The 27,014-nt window shown below is 39.8% G+C and overlaps 1 protein-coding gene across 6 annotated transcripts in view; it reads left to right on the forward strand.

Moving 5' to 3' along the window:
• The first annotated feature begins 9,464 nt into the window (after positions 1-9,464).
• The window catches only part of LOC131696722 (long-chain-fatty-acid--CoA ligase 1-like), a 44,750-nt gene continuing 27,200 nt past the window's right edge, over positions 9,465-27,014 (forward strand). The window contains exons 1-3 of one of the 6 annotated variants that reach the window (XM_058998344.1): positions 18,995-19,058; positions 19,353-19,468; positions 25,575-25,788. In XM_058998344.1, coding sequence (XP_058854327.1) covers positions 25,594-25,788 — 195 coding nt within the window. In that variant the 5' untranslated portion in view covers positions 18,995-19,058; positions 19,353-19,468; positions 25,575-25,593. Of the gene's footprint in view, positions 9,607-18,970; positions 19,059-19,352; positions 19,469-23,516; positions 23,672-24,092; positions 24,243-25,574; positions 25,789-27,014 lie in introns of those variants that run through there. The other 5 variants (XM_058998331.1, XM_058998350.1, XM_058998323.1 and 2 more) reach the window with 5 other exon arrangements.

Consider the following 27,014-nt stretch of genomic DNA (forward strand, 5'->3'; position numbering starts at 1 on the left):
TGTCTTAAAGGACAAGTATTTAGGGTCCACTAAATGCAGAGGCTCGAACAGAGCCTTCATGAGAGCCTCTAGTACCAAGTCCAGATGCCAGGAAGGGAGCATGGGTTTAAGGGGAGGGCAGGGCCACCTAGCCCATTTTAAAAACTGCACTGCCAAAAATTGAGCTCCGGGAGACACAGAGTCAATTTTGACGTGGCACACAGATATATCAGCCACGTACACCTTCAACGTAGAGGGGGATTTACCCTCCTCTAGGATGTCCTGTAGAAACTGCAAAACAACCGACAAGAGGCAGGAGGTGGGATCATGGTCTCTCGCCAAACACAACTCCTGGAAAATCTTCCATTTATAAGAATACTGAGACCTCGTTAAATAGGCTCTAGCGTTCTGCAGTGTGGCTATAATGGAGTCTGAGAGTCCGAGGGCCTGCTGCTGCCTGCTGTGCACGGGAGTGCTATGTACCTGTGAAGACACTGGTGCTATGCACGGGGGTACAGAGACACTGAGAAAGTGCACAGGGATGTATGGGGGTGCTATGCACGGTAGTGTTGTGTGTACTGGGGCCATGCATGGAGGTGCTATACGCCAGGTTAATACACGGGCACCGGGGCGCCGCACGGGGTGCTATTCACGGCGGTGCGATGCCCGCTGGATGTAAGGGTACTATGCATGAAGTGCTATGCACCAGGTTAATGTGCTGAAGGACACTGAGCCGAAGCTACAAGGCGCGACTAGAACAACTGTAGCCAGTCGGAGACAGGAACAGTAAAATGTTGTTTTTTTTTTTAAACACACTGGGTTTGGCACAACACGCGAACGTGGACCAGGAACCGAACACAAAACAATTTGTTAAAGACAAATAATCCAAAAAAGGACGAGGCGGGAAACAGCAGCCGCCTACACCACACGGCCGTGTGATATAGCTTACTAAAAGAAAAAGAAACTACCGTCGCATCCAAAGGAAGGGGCAAGCCAGCTTCCGAGGAGGAATAGAGATTCTCACGATAACAGAGCAAGTGGTTACATGTCTGCTCAGGTTGGAGTGATGAATCAAATGGCGAAGGTTGGTGTGTGATGTAGCATCTTGTTCCAGAATATAACAAACACATGGTCACCCTGGGCCTATCAGACAGCTTTTTAAATATGTGCTCAGGTCATGTGACACGAGGGTCATTTCCCAACCAGAGTTGCCAAGTCCGCTTATAATAAGCGGGATTGGGCTTGTTTTTTTGGGAGTCGTGGTTGGAATTTGAGAGTCGCGGGTTGGAATTTGTATAAACGCCCATACTCTAACATGGGTTGCACTTGTTTTGGGCTTGTTTTAAAGAACGAGATCGCTATTTTTCTGTTAGAAATCTGGCAACCCTGTTCCCAACTCGTAACGGTTGACATTTCGAGATTGAAAGGGAACCTTGACTTAAGAATTAACTTAAGAATCTTTACTGAATTGGTATGAAAATGCGTATATGGCGCCCGACCGGTCTAAATTCGGTGATGGGCACTGATGAGGTAATCTATTTTCCGTGTGGAAATCAAATTAGTCTTTCCATTGAATAGTCACTAGGAACAAAAAAAATAGTGTCTGGTTCCCCATAGTAGTTTTAATGGTACATTTTGAATCAGAGTCTCTGATAACCGGCGTGTATTTTAAAGGTTTGCAGTGAAGAGCACAATCGTCTGATTTCAGTCAGTCGTCATTGTGATGCAATGAAGAGAACATTCTGGACTTCTATTACAAACTACAGTAGGCCTACTACTTTAAGAAGGCTAACCTTTTTTTTTTTTGTAAAAATGCTGACGACAAAGACAGTAAAAGTGAATCCTATGGCTGTGGTCATAAACACAGGTTTAAAGCTGTTTTATATATCGGTTGGTGCAGAGACCCGGGGTTTGGCATGAACGACTGCCCTTGGTTTTAAGATTTAATATATGTAGTAACTTGTGAAAGAAACAACAGGTGAATCTTTTAAGTATTTTATTATACCAACAACTCGCCACGTTAGCACATTCACAGTGTATCAGGTCTTCACAGGTCCAAATAAATCAAACCGACCCGACCCGGAGCCACAATTATTTACCCGACCCGAAGAAAACAACTGTTATTAGACCTGGCCCTGACCCGAACCTGAAGAACGAGTGGCACACATTTCCTTTCCCAGCACTACTACAGTGTTAAAGCAGCCGCAGTGTCATCTGGAAGCCTGTCACAGTGTGAACTACAGGCAGCGGTTATTCCATTATGAACCTACATAGAGGACTGTAACATTCATTCATTAAATGAATAAAATGTTTTTGTGTAAAAGTTTTTTTTTAAGAAATACACAATGACATGAAGTACAATCTCATAAATGCGTGATTATAGTACAAACAACAAAAGTGCAAACGGAATTGAGAGGTAATATTTGGGTTTTGTAAAACACATAAGAACAGGCTATGAAAATAACTATGTACAATCCACAAAGGTGCACATTAAACATTAAAGTAACTTTTGTAACACGATATACAGTACGGCAACATCTACTCTACCTTTTCCCAACTTTAAAGCTGTAAAACTACACACTTGCCTTTACTTAATATTGCTGTTCAAAAACAATAAACTGGGCAACTTTCTGTTCTAAGTCTGTTCTTCAGACTTCGTCTGCTACCTGTTCTCCCACATCCACATCTTCCCACAGATTAAAGTCAAGGTGAGATGCACAGCCTGAGCCTGTTCGCTCTGCTCTTGAATTGGAATCTACTGCTGGGACATCACCTTCCTGTGTTCTTTTAGGGATGAGGTTTGCGAACTCATCCCTAGCTCTTCTATAGATCTCTTCCCTCTCTTGGTTGTGAACTTCGGCCACAGCAATACTGCCAGCATAGTGTGATGCCCAAGTGCAATTCGGTCTGCAATTAGTGATTTGCAGCGTTTTTTCAGGATCTCCAGCACTCTTATGTCAGAAGGAGAAGGCTGGCAATGAGTTAACAGAGTCGTCTTCCACAGAGCAATGAGGCTGATAATAGGATATTTTGCCCCACTCATTTCTTCACTTGCACATTTAAATGGTTGGAGAAAACGAACAAGTAGCTGAAGCATGTCCTTACTGATGTTGCTTATTCTGTGCATTTCACCGTGGCTCAGGAGAAGCGTTTGAACATCTTCAAATGATTCCAACACTGATTCCACCGTCTCAAACTTTGTATTCACATTCTTGTTTCAGCGAGCGCTTCAAGTTTACTTGCAATCCTGAATGTTTGAAATAGTTAGCCAATGCCTTGCACTGCTCAAGGCAACTGGCCAAGGGCTGCAATTCTTCTTCTTCTTCTGTTTCTTTGCTCTTTTTGAATGTGTGCAGAATTGTATTAAGGACATGTGCGATACAGCTCAAATGTGACCATTGGCCTAAAACTGCTTGAACATTGGCTGCCTGGTCACTGACAAACACAAGATTGTCGATTTCTTCAGATGACAATCCAAAGTCTGCTTTACCATTTCCGATTTTTTGTTTGCTGCAGTTTTTGATAGGTATGGAAAAGCAGATGTACAAATCACACTAGATTGCAGATTACAGTCTTCATCGATAAAATGCAGTGTTATACACATGTAGCTGACTTTTCTGTAATCATCTGTTCACATGTCGGTTGAAGCCCCACAGGCCGATGCTTCTGGGATTGCCTGTGTGGAAAAATTTCTGCTTTTATTGTAACACATTTTTCGTGACTGAAACAAGAGATGGTCACTGCAGAAGGAATGAGATCTCCTGCATTAACTTTTCCATGTGCAGCTCCTATGTCAACAAGTGACTGCGCAAGTTCTAAAAAAGATGGATATTTCAAACATTCGAAAAGGTCGTCAATCTTTTGCACAGATTTTAAGGCATTTGTCTTTTATCGTGTCCTTATATTTTGTAGGATCTGACAACAAATGAGATAATATGTGCCTGGGTTGGTGTCGTTGCTTTAGTGCATCCCTTTTTATGTTTCAGAAGACTTGAAGTTCCAGTTTTAACTGAATCGTTCCGCAATCAGTACATTTAGCTGTACTGTTTTCCTTTCTTTGTCCACGATGACAACAAATGTTCCCCACACTGCAGACTTGGATTTTTCTGAGAGCTTTTCCTCCTGGTATTCTTTTTTTCAAGTTTTGTTTTCACGTCCTTCATAAACACATCCATTCCTCCGACTTTTCTGACTGATCTAAAATCAATACTGTGAGAGCTGCAACCCCTTCACGTGTCTCGCACATGCAAGCCATACCGACCCGACCCGACCCGAGTGTTGCGTGACAATTTCAGGCCCAAAACCTGTTCGGGTTCGGGTCGGGTCTCGGGTCCTCGGGTCCGGGTAGACCCGTGAAGACCATTACTACACCAAAGATCATCTACTGATGAGGTATTAACACAGGCTGTGGGGTGAAACTTACTCAAAGTAAGGATCCTTAAGAGGGACAAATTAGACAATTACAACACTTCTCACCCTTAAAGCCTAATGCCCTTTAAACACAAATATACTTATCCATTATGGCCTGTAGTGTTTTTTTTTTCGAATGAATCACTGTGCTCTTTTATAAGTCTAGACCTAAGGACGTAATTAAAGGTTCAGTCTTATTGGAGGTTTGCTACGGCACTCTGAACATCATACTCCAACACTTGTGTCCTTGTAAACTGGGACAGTAACATAGGCAGGAACTGGAGCTGGGGTCACCAGGGGTGTGGGTGGCGAACTCCTTGACAACTCCATTCCAGGTGGCATTTCTGGAACATCTGTATCCAAGAAATCTGGTGTTTCAGATATCTCACTCTGGTCTGCAGACTTAGTAGTTTCCACTGCTCTTGACACCGCAGATGTTGCCATGGTAGTTGGGTCAGAAACATAGCGAATACGAACATGATCCTGATGTCTCCGAATGACATGTCCATCTATCAGCTTCACGATGAAAGAAACGGGTCCATTCTTCTTTAGAATTACTCCAGGAACTCAACGTGGGCCCTTACTGAAATTGAGAACATAAACACACTAGAATTGAAGTCTCTGGACCTGGCATGCTGGTAATGCTAATCTTTCTGCTTTACTTGCTTAGACTCCACTCTTGCTCTGATGTCTGGCTGTAACAAATCTAAATGTGATCTCGGCTTCCTCCCCATCAGTAATTCAGCAGGTGACAGTGTCGTAGTTGTTTGGGGGGTTAGCCTGTATTTGAACAGAAAACGTGCCAATTCGGTTTCAACCGTCCCACTAGACATCTTCTTCAACCCGTCCTTCATGGTCTGCAGACGCTCTCTCTGCCAGACCATTTGAAGATGGGTGGTAAGTTGCGGTCTGTACATGTTGGATTCCATTTTTCTGCATAAACTCCTGGAACATTGCTCCTGTAAAAGTTGTGCCGTTGTCAGTGACAACCACGTCAGGTAAACCATGCGTAGCAAAAACCTGCCACAACTTCTCAATGGTGGTTTGAGCAGTAATGCAGTTCATAGAATGTACATCTATGCTTTTTAATAAGAATCCACAATAACTAGGAACATGCAACCCATGAAAGGTCCAGCGAAGTCTATATGAAGCCTAGACCAAGCACGGCCTGGCTATTCCCAGGGGTGTAATGGGGTCTGTGCTGCTGTCTTCCGGCTACTTTGGTACTGTGCACATAACTTGACCTTTTCCTCTAGACTTTTATCCATGTTTGGCCACCACATGAAACTTTGGGCTGAGCTTTTCATGTGTGAAATTCCAGGATGGGCTTCGTGCAGTTCAACCAAGACTTGAGTGCGTCCTGGGGGTGGCAACACTGTGCGTGACCCCCACAATATGCACCCATCTCTTAACTCATCCTTACACACAAAGTAAGGCATTAAATCACTGTCTTCTACGTTATATGGCCAACCTTGCAGAAGGAATTTCTTTACTCATGACATCACTGGATCCCGCTCTGTCCACAGCTTGATCTGCTTTGCATTCACTGGTGACCCTGCCAGTTGTTCCATCAAGAATATGATATCCCCAGGTAGCGGTGTACAGGCAGGTTTGTCAGGAAGGGGCAAGCGACTCAGGGCATCGGCCTTAGCATTGTCCTTGCCAACCTTATACACAATTGTATACTGGTAGGCTGATAAAGTAAGTGCCTAGTGTTGAATCTGTGCTGAAGCCATGGGCGATATGGCTTTTGTCTCATTAAATAAGCTCATTAGTGGCTTGAGTCTGAGCAAATGGTAAATGGCCTACAATACAAGTACTGGTGAAATTTCTTCACACCATACACAATTGCTAGCCCTTCCTTATCGAGCTGTGAGTAGACTTTCTCCACCACAGTAAGTGTACGTGATGCAAAACCAACTGGTTTTTCAGCTCCATCTTCCAACAGATGAGACAGTTCGGCTCCAACGCCATACGGAGAGGCATCACAGGATAGAATAAGCTCCTTCTTTGGGTCGAAATTAATAAGTGTGCTGACTGTAGCAGTTCCTTGACTTCATTGAAGGCCTTGTCTTGAGCCATCCTCCAGTGCCATGGAGTGGGCTTGTGCAACAACTGGTATGTGGCGCTAATACAGTCGGACAAATCGGGCAGAAACTTCCTGTAGTAATTAACCATACCAAGAAATGATTTAAGTTCTGAGACATTTCTTGGTGGTGGAGCTTCTTTGACAGCTCTCACTTTATCTTCCATGGGGCAGAGATCTTGGGCAGTGATCTGGTGCCCTAAGTAAGTCACGCTTGGTGCTTGGAAGGTGCACTTGCTGAGTTCCAATCTCAGTCCTGCTTTAACACTTGCTCCAGATTGTCCAGGTGCTCTGTTTCACTGGTTCCAGTTATCAAGATATCGTCTAAATAGACAGCAATGTGGGGTATTCCTTGTAAGAGGTTGTCAATTGTCTTCTGAAAAATGGCTGGTGCGGACGACACTCCAAATGGTAAGCGATTGCACTTGAACAGTCCGCGGTGTGTGTTGACGGTAACAAACTGTTTTGACTCCTCATCCAGTAACAGCTGCTGGTACGCATGGCTCATGTCAAGCTTTGTGAAATATTTCCCACCAGCTAGTGTGATAAAAAGATCCTCCACGCGAGGCAAAGGGTAAACGTACAACTTTGGTGCCTGGTTTATAGTCAATTTATAATCTCTGCAAATGCGAACAGTACCGTCACTTTTGAGTACTGGAACAACTGGAGCTGCCCAGCGTGAAAACTGTACAGGTTCAGTAATCCCTGCATGCTGCAACCTGTCCAGCTCTTCTTCCATCTAGCCCTTCATTGGGGTGGAACTTGAGAGTCCACAAACTGCACAGTCTCCCCACGAAGTGTGCCCAGCTCATCTTTGAACACGTCTTGGTAACTCTGCAGAACATCGTGGTACCTGGTTGCCTGAATGTACTTTATTTCACCCCAGTCAAGCTGTATAAGCTGTGCTCACTTATGACAGATGCTGAGGCTCCTGCATCAATCTCCGTTTTTAATTATAACAACAACTCTAAGCCACGTTAGGTTTGCCAACTGTCCAGTTTTGGACCGGACATTCGGTTTTAATGGAATTTGTACCGTGTACGGTCAGAACCACTGACCGGACAGCAAAAGTCTGGTTCTTGCGAATCTTGCTTACTCACTGTTCATTGCCATTTGGGTATTTCCATTCTTGCTGAGCAGGTCCACTGTGCAAATTATTATTATTTTTTTTATTACCGGTCCGTTAAGTTTGAGAACTACACTGAAATGTATTCTGCGTTATGTTGCCATTCACTGCTTAGCAGGATCCGATTACTGATAGGGTTACCATGTGGCTCCAGATTAACCGGACGCTGTGAGACAGAACGGGATTTCAAACTTGCCCCTAAATTGAAATAAATGAAGGTGTAAATGACCCATCCTTAGCTACAATTAATAATGGTGCTTAAATACCCGAATGCGCGTCAAATAATTGTATTATACCAAGAATGAATTGCAGCCAGTCGCTATTTTTTTCTGTTTGTTAAAATTCAATCGGCCATATTATTCTGCAAATACAATCGCATCATCATCTCGTTGCTCTATCGATAAATTAGCTGTTCGTTCATTAGGATCTGATCAGAAGCAGCTGATCAGTGTGAATTGTTTGCTGCGCCCAAGCAATTCCACCACAGCAGGATTAATCTCAGCAAAGGTGGAGCTCATTTATACGTGAATTACTTTCAATTTAGGGGGAATTTTGAAATTCCGGTCTGTCTCAAAGTGTCCGGTTAATCTGGAGCCATATGGTAACCCTAATTACTGAGCATCTATTATTAAAAAAAAAAAAAAAATCATTGTAAAATTAAAAATAACCAAGAAATAACCAAACCTCCAAATACAAGATTTACCCGCTAGATGCTTTCAAAACAAGCCAAATTTGCCTGGAAAAACGCCAATCTGGCAGCACTGATCAAGGGGGTAGCCTAAAGTCGCATGCGAGACGCACGCATTACCTATTAAATGTTACGTCACGTTCAATGTACAAATACAACGTGTATTAGTATAATTTGTTTTACAAGTACCACAAACAAGAGCAAGGTGGGAGAGTTCCAAAAAGTTTAATAACCACTGGTCTAGAAAACACTTTGCTTGCTTCCCGAGGGCTGTTCTCTTAGTCAGAGACTACTGTACTACAGTATTTGTTATTAGCAATTTGAAATAAAATACTTTTATTAGCCACTAGAGGGCATGGGCAAATACTTGGTTTTAGCTTTCAACGTGATTTACTATGCTATAACAAAATTATAAGTACCTTACAGTAAACGCAAGAACGGCCTTGTGTGTTTCTGCTACCACTGTCACAAAAGCACTGACAGATGGCACCTTAGTGGCAATCATCTTATTGCTGCATTAACTGTTAATTCATAGTTTATCTCAGGACTGACTGGACCAGAATTAACACCATGTAACCATGCATTACACTTGGCCCCTATCATTTTAAATATGACATTGTAATTCAGATCTTTTGTACAGTATCACATGTGCAAATTGTAGCACGTGGTTTTGTCATGTAGTATAATTTACATTTCCACAGAATGGAATTTTCCGCAGGACCTTTTTTTTTCTTAAATCAATGTAAAGTCAATGTTATGTATCCTTTTCACTGTAAAGTCAATGTATGTATCAAGGGAAAACTGTAAAATGAACGCGCACATATAACGTGGAAAACGTTTAGTAGGGCAAAAACTAGCATTCAAACCCGTGTTTAAACAGTTACTACACATCCTTAAGAAAAATGTCAAAGAAATACCAGTGCAAGTCAACCGCCCAGCCCTCCACTCAATAATTCGAATGTATGGGGAAATAGTATAGTTATAGTGAACAGTTAATGAACTCCAAAATATGTTACTTAAAATGACGGTTGGGTGGCATTATAGGGGTAGTTTACATAACTTCCTACACTTGGAAGTATGTACAAAGGTCAGAGCAACCCACTCACCACAACAGTGCTAGATTTGAACAGCACTGGAGTTCAACCCAATCACATTTCGAGTTTGATTGTGGCACGCAAAGCCGATGAAAGAGCGCTTTTGAGTGGCTAAATACCCGGTCTGTGGGTAGTGAAGGCAAGAGGTGGCTTTCCTGGTCAAGATACACATGGTTAGGTCTTAAAATTAAGGAGATACAGCACACACATACACACCTATGAGGTTGGTACAGGAATTTAAACAGTTTGTTGTTGTTTTTTTGTACGATATGTTGTACGTAGTGGGCAAAGCGTTCGTAAATTTGGTACTTTGTGGTATTACAAAAATGTATTTAGTTTTCAGATTCCTTTTTTTAAATTAAAGCTACATTTAATTTGATGAACCAGACTGCGATACGCAAAACATCGTGTCTGTTTTGGTTTATACATAACTTATTTCCAGTCGAAATCGATGTTGATGTCGACAGGAAATACATAATGTATACAAATATAGTACATTGCAGGTGCTGCGTGGGCACGGAATGTAAACAATAGTAAATGTACAACTGAAGTTATGTAGCAGTGAATTTGGAGTTGACTCAGATTCATGCAACATTACCCATTCTTAGTACCACGTGTGCTGTCTGGGTTTTGGCGTGGGTTTTGAAAAAATAAACTGACGTGTCCCTAGCATGGATGAGGTAGATGACTCCACTGTAGTAATAAGAACAGTGACGATGTTGTGGTGTTTAAACTGCAGATCCACTGGAGGATAAGTATTGAACGGGGTGTGCTTTTCACAGACAAAGCCGGGATAACGATTGTTATGCTAGACCGCGAGAAACCATCTGGTACCAGATTTTACATTTTTTAAAATAATTGTGAAGGGAAAGTTGCCAGTGTCACACCCTAATGCCCACCCCCGTCTAATTTTTACCCCCGAGAATTCTATCCTAAGGTAATCTTACCCCCGTGAATTTTAGCATACGTTAATTCTCATCCGTCTATTATTATTATTATTATTATTATTATTATTATTATTATTATTTGTAACAGTGATTGTAATAAGGCTGCAGATGGACTCAGAATTGTAACGCAGCGCACTTGCTAGAAGTACAGAACGCCTTAAGAAATTAAAAATGCACACGTAAACTTGTATTGTGCCGCACTAATAGTCATTCCGGAAGAGTCTACTTTGCTTTGTATCTTTCCTGATATTGTTGTTAAACAGCAGTGCAAATATCACTAGCCTGCTGTGTACAATTAAAGTTACTTAAAATTCTACAGGAACTCAAAAATGCTTTTGTTTCAGCTACTCTGCCATTCAGTGTCTTTCCTAGCAAGTCTTCTAAGACTACAGTAACATGCTGTTATCCATTGTTATCATACAGGATACAATCCCACTAGTTGTGTATTGTATGTCCACAAATAACTCACACGCCCCTTTCACACTGGCACTCCTACCTGGGTCCGGACCCGGGTCCTAGCTAACCAGGTCACAACCCTGCGTAGAGCATGCCAGTGTGAAAGGGGCTTTAGTAAATATGCTTTGTATTTTCATGAGCTGAATCCAAATCGGCCTAATTGGTAGTGAGTCACCATCTGCTGAATGCCAGATGTGAATATGTTTTTTTACAGAGTTTAGCACAGGATTCCTTTTTTACTAAATCATTCCATAGTTTATTGAATAAATCTGTTAACCCCTAATATATGAATTTTGATTCTATTCTCCAAGCATTAACATGACTGAGGACAGGACAGTCTTCCCTCCAGGGATGTTATTATCCACTCACTCCAACCAGCCATGCTTGCTGCAGTTGGGTGTTAAATAAACTTCAAGCTGTTCTTTACACCTATAGCCTAGTCTCTCTCTCTCTCTCTCTCTCTCTGTGTGTGTGTGTGTAAAAGCATGCTAAGCACTGTACATGTAATAACTTAAAATTGCTACAGTATAAAACAGTACTTGGGTAGTACATTGCATCCAACTTGCACACCTACAAGACACATAACCACAAACTTTAAAGAGTTAGAATGTGTGTGAATTTGCGTTTGTTTCATGTCGATGTTTCTCAAACCTTTATTTTTAATGTAACCCGTGCAGTAAGTGCTTTGTCAAAGCAGCTTCAATGTAGCCATGACGTGCCATTTCAAATGAACAACTGCCTGTCCAGCAATATTAAGAGATGCGCTTTCAGAGGTTGATTTGTTTTCCAGCAGAGAGGGACAGAGCATAGTTCCTGTCCATGTAAAGAATGTGAGGAATTCACACAGTACAGCAGATCTCTCTGTCTCATCACTGTGGTTTAAACGTGGTAGTAGCAAAACAAGAGACCTTTTGCATTCTGGTATTTAAAACCTTGCACATCTTGTTTTATTGCTTTTTTAATGTCAGGGAGCTTCATGGAACTGTAGCTACTGTTTGTGCATATTGTGATTGAGACTTTTGAAAAATTAACTTTTAAAGTGGCTGACACTTAAGAGAACAGTTTTAAAAAAAAGACCTGGATACCCTTCAGACTGAAATGACTTCCACTCAGTCTGACGGGTCAGTTTTAGTTTTTGGTGTAAAAGGTCTTGCTTTCATTGGTGGACACAGACACCACCCATTTGCTGCCACATTATCATTACCAATGGATTTCCCTGTAGGTTGCAGAATTTTTAGAACAGTTCTATACGCTCCTGTGGCAAAGTGGTTTGCAGTGCGCAGGTGTAGACGTGATGTGATTACGAAACAGAAGACAGACAACAAAGTTCACGATCCAAACAGAACGTTTATTTTTATAATCCCGGTCTGGTGACCCAAACACAGTATAACATACACAAAGACACACACACACGATCACAAGTCCAGAGTGAGTGCTAACATGCAAGTGGTGAAATACAATTTATTCATGTACAGTTGTGAAGTGTTGTCCGGGTTGGTGCTGGCCTTAAGCGTCAGCTCCCGGTATGTTTTAGCCGTCTAATAAACAAACAAGTATATAATTAGACACGACAAAACAAACAAACATTTAACACTCACAGTACAATTTGGTTTTCCTTTAACAGTTTGCTCTTAACCATAACAAAGGAACAGTTCACCTAGCCATGTCCCCTTTTGTACCGTCAGTCACGCCCCCTTGGTTAGCGAGTGCAACCGTTTCTCCTCCAATATGAGGTTGCCACATCGCTTCCCTTCTGGGGCGATGACTTGGTCTACCGTAGCCCCGTCCCCTTTCTAGATGTCCGACTTCCACCTTGAAATGAATTGTCAGACCATCCAGTCCGGGGCACTCTGTTTCCTTTACACAGCACCCTCAGAAGGTCGGGAGGGAGATTTATAATCAAGATTCATTCTTTCTGTATTACAGCTCCTAACTGAAATCACCTAATTTCTCCAACTAGTAAAAGAAAATAATGGGATAGAGTTAAACTCAAAAGGTGGAATGCAAGTAATATGCTGATTTGACAATACTGACCAATAAGTCAATCGTTTCACACTGCCTTGATTGTATTCTTATCAGTAAAAAGATTGGGGGGGGGGGGGATTTTATGAACACAGTGCTTTACTTTAAGTTCATGGGAGAGGAACAAGGGCTGTGTGGAGAATAGGAGAGAAGTGCTTTGTGACTGAGGAAGGAGTACAGGGTTTTCCCTTGGCTCATGGAGGTGAGACCAGCATTCCCTCTAAGCTTTTTTAGATACTGAGAAACTTGCCGTTTTGACTGAGAAAGGGTAAATTATTAGTGAGAAACTTTCCGCTATGCATCATATGTTTAATTTATTATTTTTGTTGCATTATACAAGTTTGAAACAATATTCCAACACAAGTATCTCAAGAGTTACAATTTGCTTTAAATTATTATTATTATTATTTATTTCTTAGCAGACGCCCTTATCCAGGGCGACTTACAATTGTTACAAGATAGCACATTATACAGATATCACATTATTTTACATACAATTCCCCATTTATACAGTTGGATTTTTACTGGAGCAATCTAGGTAAAGTACCTTGCTCAAGGGTACAACAGCAGTGTCCCCCACTGGGGATTGAACCCACAACCCTCCGGTAAAGAGTCCAGAGCCCTAACCACTACTCCACACTGCTGCCTATGTTAACAACAACAGCAACAGTGGAATATGACCAATATATGTCACAAAGAATCCTGCAGCATGATGCGCATTTAACATTGATAGCTGTATTTAAACTGAGATTATTATTATTATTATTATTATTATTATTATTATTATTATTATTATTATTATTATTTTGATGTTTGCAGTACTGAAAAAAGGTTACACAGTCTACAGATCTGAAGGGACTAAATGTATGTGTACTATATAGTATTTAAATATGTATCATGCACTTAAAACATTAATATATGTGATTTTTTTTTTTTTTTCACTACCCTAAAAGAACCGGGTACCCATTTTGTACCCGTGCCACCCTCTAATATACACACACACACACACACACACACACACACACACACACACACACACACACACACACACACACACACACACACACACACACACACACACACACACACACACACACACACACACACACACAGAAACAGACACACACACAAAGACAGTTGTAACAGTGTGTAAACACTGCAGCATGTTTGAGTTTATGGAGTTGACAGTAATCCAAACTAATCCACTAATGCAGTAATCTCTGTCAATGAGGTGTACACTTATTATAGGCTTTGTGACTCACTCGACTAATGACTGCTGTCTGGTGTAAACTTTAATATTATGCAGATATTGCCATTTTAGGTCTTCACTTCATCCCTTCTGAATATTATGCATATCAAATATCAATGTTGGCCTGGGAAAGACATTAGTACTTTATATTAATTTTCATGTACAATATTTATTATTTATTCAAAGTGTGTGTGTATATATATATATATATATATATATATATATATATATATATATATATATATATAAAATTTATATAATTTGTTTTTGTTTTTTCAAATTTATATTAGGGTAGGTAGTGGTGTTAAGCACTTAAACACTTATTAGAGCAGCAGTGTGGAGTAGTGGTTAGGGCTTTGGACTCTTGACCAGAGGGTCATTGGTTCAATCCCATGTGGGGGACACTGCTGCTGTACCCTTGAGCAAGGTACTTTACCTAGATTGCTCCAGTAAAAACACAACTGTATAAATGGGTAATTGTATGTAAAAAAAATAATGTGATATCTTGTAAGAATTGTAAGTTGCCCTGGAGAAGGGTGTTTGCTAAGAAATAAATAATAATAAACAGTATCTAGCCCCACCACCAAATATGTATGAAAGTTAAACACCTATTTCAAGAAAATTCCTGTGAGCATTTTAAACTATTTAAGTACATGCCTTTTACCCTAGTACAAGATTAATGAGACTGTGTAAATACAATGAATGGCTGATAAGTCAAGTTAACTTTTGTACTTTAGACCTTTGGAAAGCCTTTGCAATTTCTCAGAAAGGTATTTTGTATAACTGGCCTGATTTTCTCTTAAAACACACCAGTTTTTTGGCAGTTTGTTTTCTTTGCTAAACCCTGGGCACACTTAACAGCACCTGTCAGCATAAATCAGTACATAGACATTTCTTTCTTTCTTTATCTATCTTGGTGTTTATTTATTTATTTTTCATTATCCGATATAAACACTGCCATTTAATACTGTATGAAAAAAATAAATACTCAACAGTTCTATTTCAGTTATATATGAGTGAAGATTTTTGTACATAAAGGTTGTCATGCTTTAATATATTTTTATTTTCAAATTTAAAAAAATTTATTGTAATGACCCAGACAATTGCTTTGTTGCAGACTTGTTGTCTCTTCACTTTGTCTCGTCTGTCTTTTATGTTACTGTAGGGTTATTAGGGTAACGAGTCAGGCCGTTACTTAGCATGGGAAGGGGGAGTGAGTGAGTGAGTGAATGAGTGGGGAGAATGTGTGTTGCATGTTTTCAGGGGTTGCAGAGCATGGATGTGACTGGTTGATGAGCCGGACAGTGTCGGGAAACGACAGGTGGTTACATAATAAGGGGGTTCATGAGCCTGGGGATTGGAGACAGTCCAGCTCTGAACTTGAATGAGAAACTGTGGGTGCGACTGAGCGAGCATGTGAGCTGTAACCAGAGAGAATATGCAATGAAAGTGCCAAGACTAAAATGTAGGGTTATTATTTTGGTGCCGTGAATTCTGGCCCCTGACAGGAATACTCTGTAGTTTTGAGAATTCAACACAGTCTCCCTGAGTACTACTTCCTAAACATGAACATGTTACTAAATGAACGGATCAAGCTTATTTTGATAGTTTGCAAAATCAGATGAAAGCTTTCAATACAATTGGGATAATACATAATCATTATTTACAAAATCTTGTTCGTCTTGTTACAAACTGTAACTTTACTGCTATATTATTGTTTATTTCTTAGCAGACGCCCTTATCCAGGGCGACTTACAATTGTTACAAGATATCACATTATTTTTACATACAATTACATTATTTTTTACATACAATTATATTTATACAGTTGGGTTTTTTACTGGAGCAATCTAGGTAAAGTACCTTGCTTAAGGGTACAGCAGCAGTGTCCCCCATCTGGGATTGAACCCATGAGCGGTCAAGAGTCCAGAGCCCTAACCACTACTCCACACTGCTGCCACAATACTACTTGCAAATGTTGTAAAATGGAAGGACAAACTTTGTGGCATGAAAGCTAGGGGGCGTCTGCATTGCAAGCTGCATTGAAACATGTCTGCAGGATTTGAACCCTAACTAGTAAGCTACTAACAACCAAACGAGCAAGATGGGCTGAATGGCCTCCTCTCGTTTGTAAACTTTCTTATGTTCTTATGTTCTTAGTCATACTTTCACTCCAACTACATAAACGCTATGCTACACAGATTCACATCTTAACCCTTTCAAGAGACTAGGCCACTATTTACATTGACCCTATCCAAACGGCAATACATTGCCTCAATATAGGTTGAACAATTTTGCTATTCCTGTAATGTGTGTATTTGCCATTAAGTGAAAAAAGAAGTGATATCTGAAACAAACACGCATTGGAAATGTGAAAAAACACCAAGTTATCAAAAGTGCCTAGCCATTTAAAGTGGAGATATCAAAAACACAAGCCAAGTTTCAAGAAACCATTGGGGCAACCTTGCCCATCACAAAGCAAACAGGCACAACTGTAAAACCAATGGGGGCCAAGGTTGCCCCAATTGTTTCTTCTAACTTGTATAAAAAACACAAGCTAAGTTAGAAGAAACAATTGGGACAACCTTGACCCCCACTGCTTTTACAGTTAAGAACATAAGAACATAAAAAAGTTTACAAACGAGAGGAGGCCATTCGGCCCATATTACTTGTTTGGTTGTTAGTAGCTTATTGATCCCAGAATCTCATCAAGCAGCTTCTTGAAGGATCCCAGGGTGTCAGCAACATTACCTCGGAGTTGGTTCCACACTCCCACAATTCCAGACTCCCACAATTCTCTGTGTAAAAAAGTGCCTCCTATTTTCTGTTCTGAATGCCCCTTGACCCCTGGTCCTTGTTTCTTTTTTCAGGTCGAAAAAGTCCCCTGGGTCAACATTGTCAATACCTTTTAGAATTTGAAATGCTTGAATCAGATCGCTCCGTAGTCTTCTTTGTTCAAGAATGAATAGATTCAATTATTTTATCCTGTCTGTATATGACATGCCTTTTAAACCAGGAAAAATTCTGGTCGCTCTTCTTTGCACTCTTTTAGAGCAGCAATATCCTTTTTGTAGCGAGGTGACCAGAACTGAACACAATATTCTAGATGAGGTCTTACTAGTTCATTGTAAAGTTTTAACATTACTTCCCTTGATTTAAATTGAACACTTTTCACTATATATCTGAGCTTTTTATTGGCCTTTTTTATAGCTTCCCCAAATTGCCTAGATGTAGACATTTCTGAGTCAACATAGATCCTAAGTCTTTTTCATAGATTCCTTCTTCAATTTCAGTATCTCCCATATGGTAGTTATAATGCACATTTTTCATTGCTTGTGTACAGTATCTTAAACTTGTCTTTATTATATGTAATTTGCCATGTGGCTGCACAGTTCTGAATGCTGTCTAGATCATTTTGAATGACCTTTGCTGCTGCAACAGTGTTTGCCACTCCTGCTATTTTTGTGTTGTCTGCAAAAGTTTGCTTACTATACCAGAATCTAAGTCATTAATGTAGATTAGGAAGACCAGATGACCTAATACTGATCCCTGTGGTACTCCACTGGTTACCTCGCTCCATTTTGAGGTTGCTTCTCTAGTCAGTACTTTCTGTTTTCTACATGTTAACCACTCCTTTCTGTTTTCTACATGTTAACATGTTTTCAACATGTTAGCGTTCAGTTTGAGAATTAGTCTTTTATGCAGGATTTTTGTCAAAAGCTTTCTGGAAATCTAAATAAACCATTTCATATGCTTTGCAATTATCCAGTCGATGTTGCACCCTCAAAAAGATCAAGCAGGTTAGTTAAACACGATCTCCCTTTCCTAAAACCCTGCTGACTGTCTCCTAGGATACTGTTACCATATAGGTAATTTTCCATTTTGCTGGCCAAGGTTGCCCAAATTATTTCTTCTAATTTAGCTTGTGTTTTTGATACAAGTTAGAAGAAACAATTGGGGCAACGTTGGCCCCCATTGGTTTTACAGTTGTGCCTGTTTGCTTTGTGCTGTGCAAGGTTGCCCCAATGGTTTCTTGAAACTTGGCTTGTGTTTCTGATATCTCCACTTTAAATGGCTGGGCACTTTTGATAACTTGCCGTTTTTTCACATTTCCAATGTGTTGTTTCAGATATAACTAACATTCAAACATGTATAACTCTAAACCCCCAACCAATTTCTTTCATTAATAATTTTGTAATGCATCTGTTCACCTTGTGACTTTAAAAAAAAAAAATTCTTAGTAAAGAGTAGAAAAATATGTGTTGCTGTTTAGTTTTCAGTATTTAGCAAGAAATATGCTATGTAACCACTTTCCTCTTCAGTCGTCATTTTAACAAATTAAATGTAAAAGTTAGTTACAGTATAAAATACTGTATATTGTTTAAATACAAATAATTGTAATGAGTACATCGTGATTTCTAAATGTAACTTTTTAAAACATCTTAAAACTGATGAGTTTGGTGCTTTATTGCAAGGCAGTTTGGGTTTATTTTAGACATATTGTTTCATGGTGAGCATCACAATTGCCCTGCAGTAGAACATAACTCATGCAGGATGCTGACAGTGAAAAATGTGAATGCTGAATTTCCTTGCAGGGTCTTGAGGTGAGGTTAATAGTGCAATTGGTCCAGTGTGTTTGCTTTCTATTTCTGAATGAAGCAGTCTCCCTAACTCTTGTCGCCTGCCTGCACGTGTGCTCTCAGGAGTGGGGGGTCATGGTAACCGGTGGCATTTCAGCTCACAGCATAGGGCACATTGTTTGAGGAAAGAGAGACAGTGGGCGGAGCAAAGAATAAAATAACTTCTGAAAGGCTGTCAAGGAGCAACAGCCTGCCTCTGTTTCAGAGTCAGGTTACTATAGGGCGAAACCCTCAGTCCTCAAATTGTGTGGGTGTGTTTTTTTCTTTTTTTTTTTTAAGGAAGTCTATTTGCAGTATGCATACTTGTCATGTTGTAATATTTTTCTTTTAAAGTCTGATTTCCCAGGACTACCGCTGCATGGTATGTATCCTTCAATCAAATATAAGTTGAATGGATAATTAATTGTAGGTTTTAAATTAATTGGGATGCAACAGTTTATCTGCAGTATTGAAATTTGCACATCCTAAAATACAAGAACTGAAAGATTCTCTGCACAAAAAAAGGGAACCAGTATAATAAAGCTTGCTGGGTAATTGATTTTAAGGCATTGACTGGCACTTCTTTTAGATGACACACCTTTAGGACAGCAGCGGATTTATTTTATTTTTGTAGCAAAGACTGCAATGTTAACTTTGTTTTTTTTGTTTTTTTCAGTATTCCAGTTCCGTGGTTTAAGTTTCGAGGACATACAGTAGGGTGGTTAGTTCTGGTTTTTACCGGTGAAAGATTGTGAACAAATAGGCTGTTAGTCAACAGACGAAACAAAACAGGTATTAATTGCCTTCCCAGTGGAGGTATGGGTTTTTTCCATGTAGTGGCAGAAAAACAGGTCTCCATTGGGAACTTGTTAATTGCATAGACCTGTTTATTCTAGCACAGATTAGTTTTATTGTTCAAACCTGATACAGTATATTATTCTGTATTATGCATTGTTATAAACATGTGCTCAGTGGTAAAATATCAGTATGTATCAGGTGCTCAGTGGAATGATGTTATCTGTGTGCATTTCCCAAGTTATTCTGAAAATAAATATTAAATGCATACATTTGTATTTGTGGTTAGTTTCATGGGTAAAGTGATGCAAAATAGATTTTCATAATCTTTCAAATAGATTCAGGTCTCTAAACAGTATTTCAGGGATGCATAGCTGTATTTCTCATGGGTACGTTCTGTGAAAGCATCTGAAATAAATACATGTATACTGCAGTCAGTCTTGCTATACTGTACAGTAGGTTCAACTACTAGTGCATTATTTTAAGCTTTTTTTTTTTTTTTACTTGTATAGCACTGCATCATCGTGGAATTTATATATACAGCAAAAAAAAGTTAACATTACTGAACCATTATTTTTGCAATAGTGCTATATACTGGTGGTTCATGTTATGGTACTGTGTGTGTGTGTGTGTGTGTGTGTATATATATATATATATATACAGTGCCTATAGAAAGTATACACCCCCTTTCAGAATGTTCACCTTTTGTTGCCTTATAGCCTGGAATTAAAATGCATTAAAATAGTTTTTTTTTTCATTTATCTACACATCCTACCCCACAACTTCCAAGTGAAAAAAAAATATTCTGGAAATTTGTAGAAAATTAATTAAAAATAAAAACTGAAATAGCTTGGTTGGATAAGTGTCCACCCCCTTTGTTATAGCAATCCTAAATTAGCTCCTGTGTAACCAATCGCCTTCAAAATCACACACCAAGTTAAGTGGTCTCTACCTGTGCTACCTGTGATTCACATGATTTCAGGATAAATTCAGCAGTTCCTGTAGGTTCTCTCAACCATGAGCACCAAGACGCTTTCAAAAGAACTCCGGGACATAGTTCTTGAAAGGCACAGATCGGGATGGGTATAAAAAAAATATCAAAGGCCTTGAATATCCCTTGGAGCACGGTCAAGACAATTATTAAGAAGTGGAAGGTGTATGGCACCACCAAGACCCTGCCTAGATCAGGCCGTCCCTCCAAACTGGAAGACCGAGCAAGAAGGAGACTGATCAAAGAGGCTACCAAGAGGCCAATGGCAACTTTGCAAGAGCTACAAGCTTTTATGGCCAAGACTGGTCAAAGTGTGCATGTGACAACAATATCCCAAGCACTCCACAAATCTGGCCTGTATGGTAGGGTGGCAAGAAGGAAGCCATTACTCAAGAAAGCACACCTTGAATCCCGTTTGAAGTATGCAAAAAAACACTCAGGAGTTCTGTAGCCATGTGGCAAAAAGTTTTGTGGTCTGACGAAACTAAAATGGAACTTTTTGGCCTAAATGCAAAGCGTTATGTTTGGCGCAAACCCAACACATCGCATCGCCCAAAGAACACTATCCCTACTGTGAAGCATGGTGGTGGCAGCATCATGTTATGGGGATGTTTCTCGTCGGCACGGACTGGGACATTTGTCAGGATAGAAGGGAAAATGAATGGAGCAAAGTACAGAAAAGTCCTTGAGGAAAACCTGCTGCCCTCTGCAAGAAAGCTGAAACTGGGACGGAAGTTCACCTTTCAGCATGACAACGACCCAAAGCACACAGCCAAAGCTACACTGGAGTGGCTAAGGAACAAAAAGGTAAATGTCCTTGAGTGGCCCAGTCAGAGCCCCGACCTAAATCCAATCGAAAATTTGTGGCATGACTTGAAGAATGCTGTCCATCAACGCTCCCAAAAGAACTTGACAGAGCTTGAACAGTTTTGTAAAGAAAAATGGTCAAATATTGCCAAATCTAGGTGTGCAAAGTTGGTAGAGACCTATCCCAACAAACTCACCTGTAATTGCTGCCAAAGTTGCTTCCACCAAGTATAAGCTCAGGGGGGTGGAGACTTATCCAATTATGATCTTTCAGTTTTGTATTTTTAATATATAATTTTTTTCTCAATAAAAACTTTTTTCCCCTTAACAGTGTGGAGTATGGTGTGTAGATAAGTGGAAAAAAATCATAATTTAAATGCATGAAACTCTGAGGCACTGACACAAAAAAATGTGAAAAAAGTTCAAGGGGGTGTAGACTTTCTTTAGGCACGGTGTACATATATATATAGATATATATATAATATATACTGCACAAAAGAAGCAGGTTTTTAAAAATTAATGTACTTCAAAATATGGGGATATACTGTATGGATCTGCCCACCAGTACCTACATACATAAATGTGTCAAACTTAAGTTTTAAATAGAAAAGACCTTTTCAAATTGTGATAGCGTGGTATCAGCATTTTTTTCCACAAGTTATTGAGGGTATCAGAATCTGGGGATATATGGAGAAACTTGTCTCTACGTATCATATGATCCTGGTAATTTTGGATTTACAGCAGTGGCAGGCTTTTTGCAAAGGAACATCAGTGGCCATTAGGCTGATAAATGCCGGAGTTGCTATATTTTTGGGTAGTTATGCAATTTTGGCTTCACATTTAGTTTCCATGATGAGGAAAACCTTGCTCCATAATGTAGAACCCCCCCCCCATTCCACAGTGCATGTGTACACATGCTGTTTGTTTCCTGTGGTAGCGCAGTTCACTGGGTTTGCTTGCTTAACCCCTAGATATACAAGGTCGTACGTGATGTACTGGGTGTTTTATATAAGGAAACCTGGTGCTGTAATGCATAAGCACTGGTGGACTGTTACAAAATATCTACAGTGTGTTGTTACCTACTGTATGTATCCTATTTATAAACAACGTCTGGTCTGTTAGTCAATTTCCATCTCTGGGCAAAGCAGTGTCTGCCTGTCTCTGATAGTATGCTTGGCTACTAGAATGTAACTATAGCGTTATAATTGCAGGTATTGATAGCAGCTCACTGCAGTTGTTGCAGTTATCCCTTTGCGGGCAGAAGTCTAGGCTTGTGTCCTGCTGATATGTGTAATGTACCTTTTTGTTGTGACGTCTTTCAGCAGGGCGTGTTTGCTGAACCTGTGAAATGCCAAATGTAGCTGCAATAACATGTTGTAATATGTTGAATAGTCTAACTTACTTTGTAAAAAAGTAAATAAATCATTAGATTATTCATCACAAAAGTAAATAATGCCTGGCTGGATGTCTGAAGCCTTTGTTGCTAGTAGATTTGTTAAGTCATTAGAGTATTTGTCACGTGTAAAAGTTTGTATTATTATAATAATAGTACAGCTACTGTATTAGTCAAATCTATATTTATCCATCTGGTGTCTGCAGTACAGTAGAGTAGGCTACATGTTTCTAGTTCTGCTGTTGAGAGCATTTGAAAATGTGGCTTGAACTTTTTTAAACAATTACACAGAGAGAATACAGAAGCATATCTATAGTATTTGACATTTTTAAATGTGTATGTCAAATGGTTATCCCAGTTAATTTGCTTTACTAGTGTGTTTGCCTCACTATTGTTACAGAGGCTTTATTAGATTTAGGTCTGGGACTTGCACGGTTACAGTTTGGAATATTCGCTAGAATCAAAAACAACCCAGGGATTTTTTTAATATCAGATTATATTTCTTCTTAATACCGCTTTTACCTGAAGAAGAGACCCAGTTGGTCTTAAAACCTGTTGTGTCTTAAACTGACATATTACTCCAGTAAAAGCTATCAAAATCAACTTGGGACTCCAGTGGTATTCCAGTGATGTGTCATCGACATAAATAAAATGTATGTTGTGGAAAACTGAGGTCAGGTCCCATGTATAAGCAGCTGACAGCGCCCGTCCACTCTGCCACACAGTCTCCTGCCAGGACCCTGTTTTGGGGTGACTTTTTGCCTTCCCTGCCATTGGCTTGCTCGCCTCACAAGCCAAGTAAGGATTGCAGTTTGCCGTCTAGTTACCTTTAGCCTGGTAGGCGGTTTTCTTTTGGGGGATGGGGGCTTACCATGTGACAGATGCCCTCTGAGACCTTGGCTAATGAGGAAACACCAGCTGACAAGCCACACTTCTCCATGCTTTGGGAGCCTGCCGAGGTGCAGCGGTGTGTTAATGTTAGCTAAGAACTGGAGGAACACACATGGTGGTGAGTGAGTTTCTTTCAGAAATACAGTAGCATTGTAGTTACTGGGGAACACTGCTGCAACTGCAACATTTTCCTCTTTTAGAGAATTTATATTTGTTTTTCGTTTTTTTTTCTTCTGTCTAACAGAGACATTGTTGGTAGGCTGAATGCCATTTAAAAAACAATCTGTAAATACTGCCCCTCCAGTGGCTTCCGTTTAGTGTTTGGTTTTCTGTTCTCTTTTCAAGTTGTAATTCCATGTTTCCCTGGCTCTGTGGAATTTTGAAAGTTCCGACGGAGGAACACCAAACAGAGTTCTCGCTGCAGTGCCAAATGTTGTTTTGATTGTACATTAACTTGACTTAACGCTGTTGGTTTTGGAGTATAGGGTAGGACAATGCCTGAGTTGCTGTGTTCTCTTGACCTTTAAAAACAAACACCAGAGTTTACATTGAAGGGTCCTGTGACCTGGTAAGCTTGCCTGCTGCTTTTTAAGCAATTGCTGTGGCAGTGACAGAACACTTTGATTCGGTTCCAACTGAAATGGAGTCGAAGGCTGTCGCTTGAGGAAGAGAAAATATTGGAGAGCAAGGTATTGTAAGGTCTCTGCAAAGATGTTGGTGTACTTGTTTGTTGTCAGTCAGTCAGTTCAGAGTGAGCTTATTTTCCAATTTTTTTTTTTTAATGATCTTGAATATTCATTTTCCGTTGCTGTTATTTGTAGACAGTTAGGGTGAAAATGCAGACAAAGATGAGAGATTGAGCTGTTTTATACAACCTAACATGATTTTTTTTCACTTTATAAACACTGATTTTATTGAGTCTGTGTACACAGTATGTGATTAACTGATGTTGATTTAGCAATTCATTGCTAGCATCTGTATGGCTGCAGTTGGACCACACTACACTTTGTTTTACTTATAGAAAACAAATTCATGACTTTTTACAAATTGCCTGTTCTTTCTTACAAGGTTTAATAAAGAATTTGTAGTACGGTGAATGTAAAAAAAAAAAAAATGATATGTGTGAGGAAACAGGATTTTTTGGAATGACAGTTGAAGGGATATGAATCTCCCTTTGCACAACAATGTGTCAAAAGGTCTATACTGTATGTATATCTTACTGTGATTGAAAAAGCACACCTGTGTTGGTTGTGTAGCAATGGTGGCAGTGCAATCGAAAAATCATGGAAGCCCAACTAATGCATGAAGTTCAGTACATTTCAGTGGATGGAAATGACAACCCTGCAGTTTCTTTTCAAGGGCATTCATTTATCAGGTCCCAGATCAGCAGAAATATTTAAGAGACAACAATAGCAAAGTATTGTAGGTCAGAAGTCCAAGCATGTACAGTACTGTACACGTTGTATATCAGAAACAGAAAAAGGTAAACAAAGAAGAAAATGTGCAGAAAATGTGCAGTCCTGCTACGGAACATACTGAAGCATGAAATCATGAGAGTAAAAGGAGAACAGTCCTACATTCAGTGAATCAGCCCAGCAGATGACAAAAAGTTGGTCAAAGTATAGTACTGTAGGAGGTGCTTTGAATTGACATGAAATTGATTGGACTGGTTCAACCTTGCAGTGACAATAATTTCCACTAACTGGGTTATAGGGCTTGATGACTACCGTGCTGTACTGTATAGTAAATATTACAACTTTGTTGATGCAGGTTATGTGATCAACATTACTGTTTGTTTGTTTAGTGATACAGTATTCAGTATATATGGTGGCAAGCAGGTTTTAGAGGATTTGCCCTTGAGGAAAAATTTAAATAAACTAGGCAGTCGAAATATCTATCTTGGTATAGGCAAATGTGTAAAGTGTGTTAAGAAGGTACAGTCGAATGTTATTAAACTGAACATGTTTGAGGGACACAGCATTTAGTTCTGAAGTTTAAAGTGTATCTTTTTTTCTTTGCAGATTTTGAAATAGTCACACAATGCAAGCACATGAACTGCTGAGACAATTGCGACTACCTGAGTTTGGAGAGGTCAGGCAGTATGTTCAGACTCTTCCTACAAACACACTCATGGGCTTCGGTGCCTTTGCTGCTCTCACAACATACTGGTACGCCACAAGACCCAAAGCTCTGAAACCGCCATGTGACCTGGCCCTGCAGTCGGTGGAAATAGAGGTATGCATTATAATTTTATATAATTATAAGCTTACAGCACTGATGTGTTTTATGATCCCCTGCTGATCATGCATATCCCCAGTGGTAAATACTATAGTAAAAGCAAGCTTTGTATGTACTGTACATCCCTCCCACTTTAGAGTTTTGCATATTTGGAGAACCGCTAGCAAGTTTTAGATATCTACTTCTTCATATTACTAAATGCTCTAAATAATAAACAAAAAATACTCCTCTGTCCAAGTCTTTTTGGCAGGTCTAGGTCAAATGTGGCAATGCCATCATTCTTTTAGTTTCTGAACAGACCTAGTCACTCTAACATCTCATGCAAAAACATTTTAACACCTGTTATAGATTGCAAGAAATACACAATCTCCTTGTTGATTGCGATTTTCAATTTATCAGGAAGGGTTTTTGAGGTATATTACGAGATAAAGTTGACAGTTTGGCTTCATCAGAGATTAACGGTACGGTATATGATGGAAAGCCCTTGAAATAAGCTTTAATGTGGAACTAGTGTTAATTGTCTAGGTCAAAGGTCATAAAAACAGATTTTTTTTTTTTTGCAAGCTCAAGACGCATTCACACCTAATCGGAACCCCCGCTCCTTATCACATGCTTTGTGTATCATGGTGGAAACACCTATTGGTCCATTTGAGCTGGAATTCGACATATAGCTTTCACTGAGGGCATGTTCACTGGGGAGGTGGAATAAATGGCCACAGGGTTTACATAGGAAGTTGGTGACTGAGCTGGGTTTGGAAACCTGTATCTCTTGCTTCTCAGCTTTCAGCTCTAGTCATGAATACTTCACAGCCGGCATCATTCTTTCACACTGTATATGCCAAATACCTGTCTGTGCTGCTCCCCCTCCCCATTAATTATTCTACTAGTTTCAGAAGCTGCCTCTGTTTTTTTATAACTGTAAACATTGTATGTGGCAGCCTTGCAGAATTTTAAACTGCGACTAGATTGCTATACTGTAGTTGACTTTAGAAGTTTAATTTTCAAAACACAGTGGTTTACTCCCAACCCACTGATTACAGTGTATGCATTTAGTTTTGATTTCATAAACATTTTTACAACAAATAAAACTTTATACCTTTTAATGTGTGTTAACCCCCTGCTTGCAACTCCATCACTAACTCGTAGGCACTATTTAGATCCCTCAAAACTAAATGTTCTAATTCTAAGGTTAAAATGAACTCACCAAATACTAATAACCTTGA

The sequence above is a fragment of the Acipenser ruthenus genome, chromosome 2 (assembly GCF_902713425.1).
Source record: "Acipenser ruthenus chromosome 2, fAciRut3.2 maternal haplotype, whole genome shotgun sequence".
Classification (NCBI taxonomy): Eukaryota; Metazoa; Chordata; class Actinopteri; order Acipenseriformes; family Acipenseridae; genus Acipenser; species Acipenser ruthenus.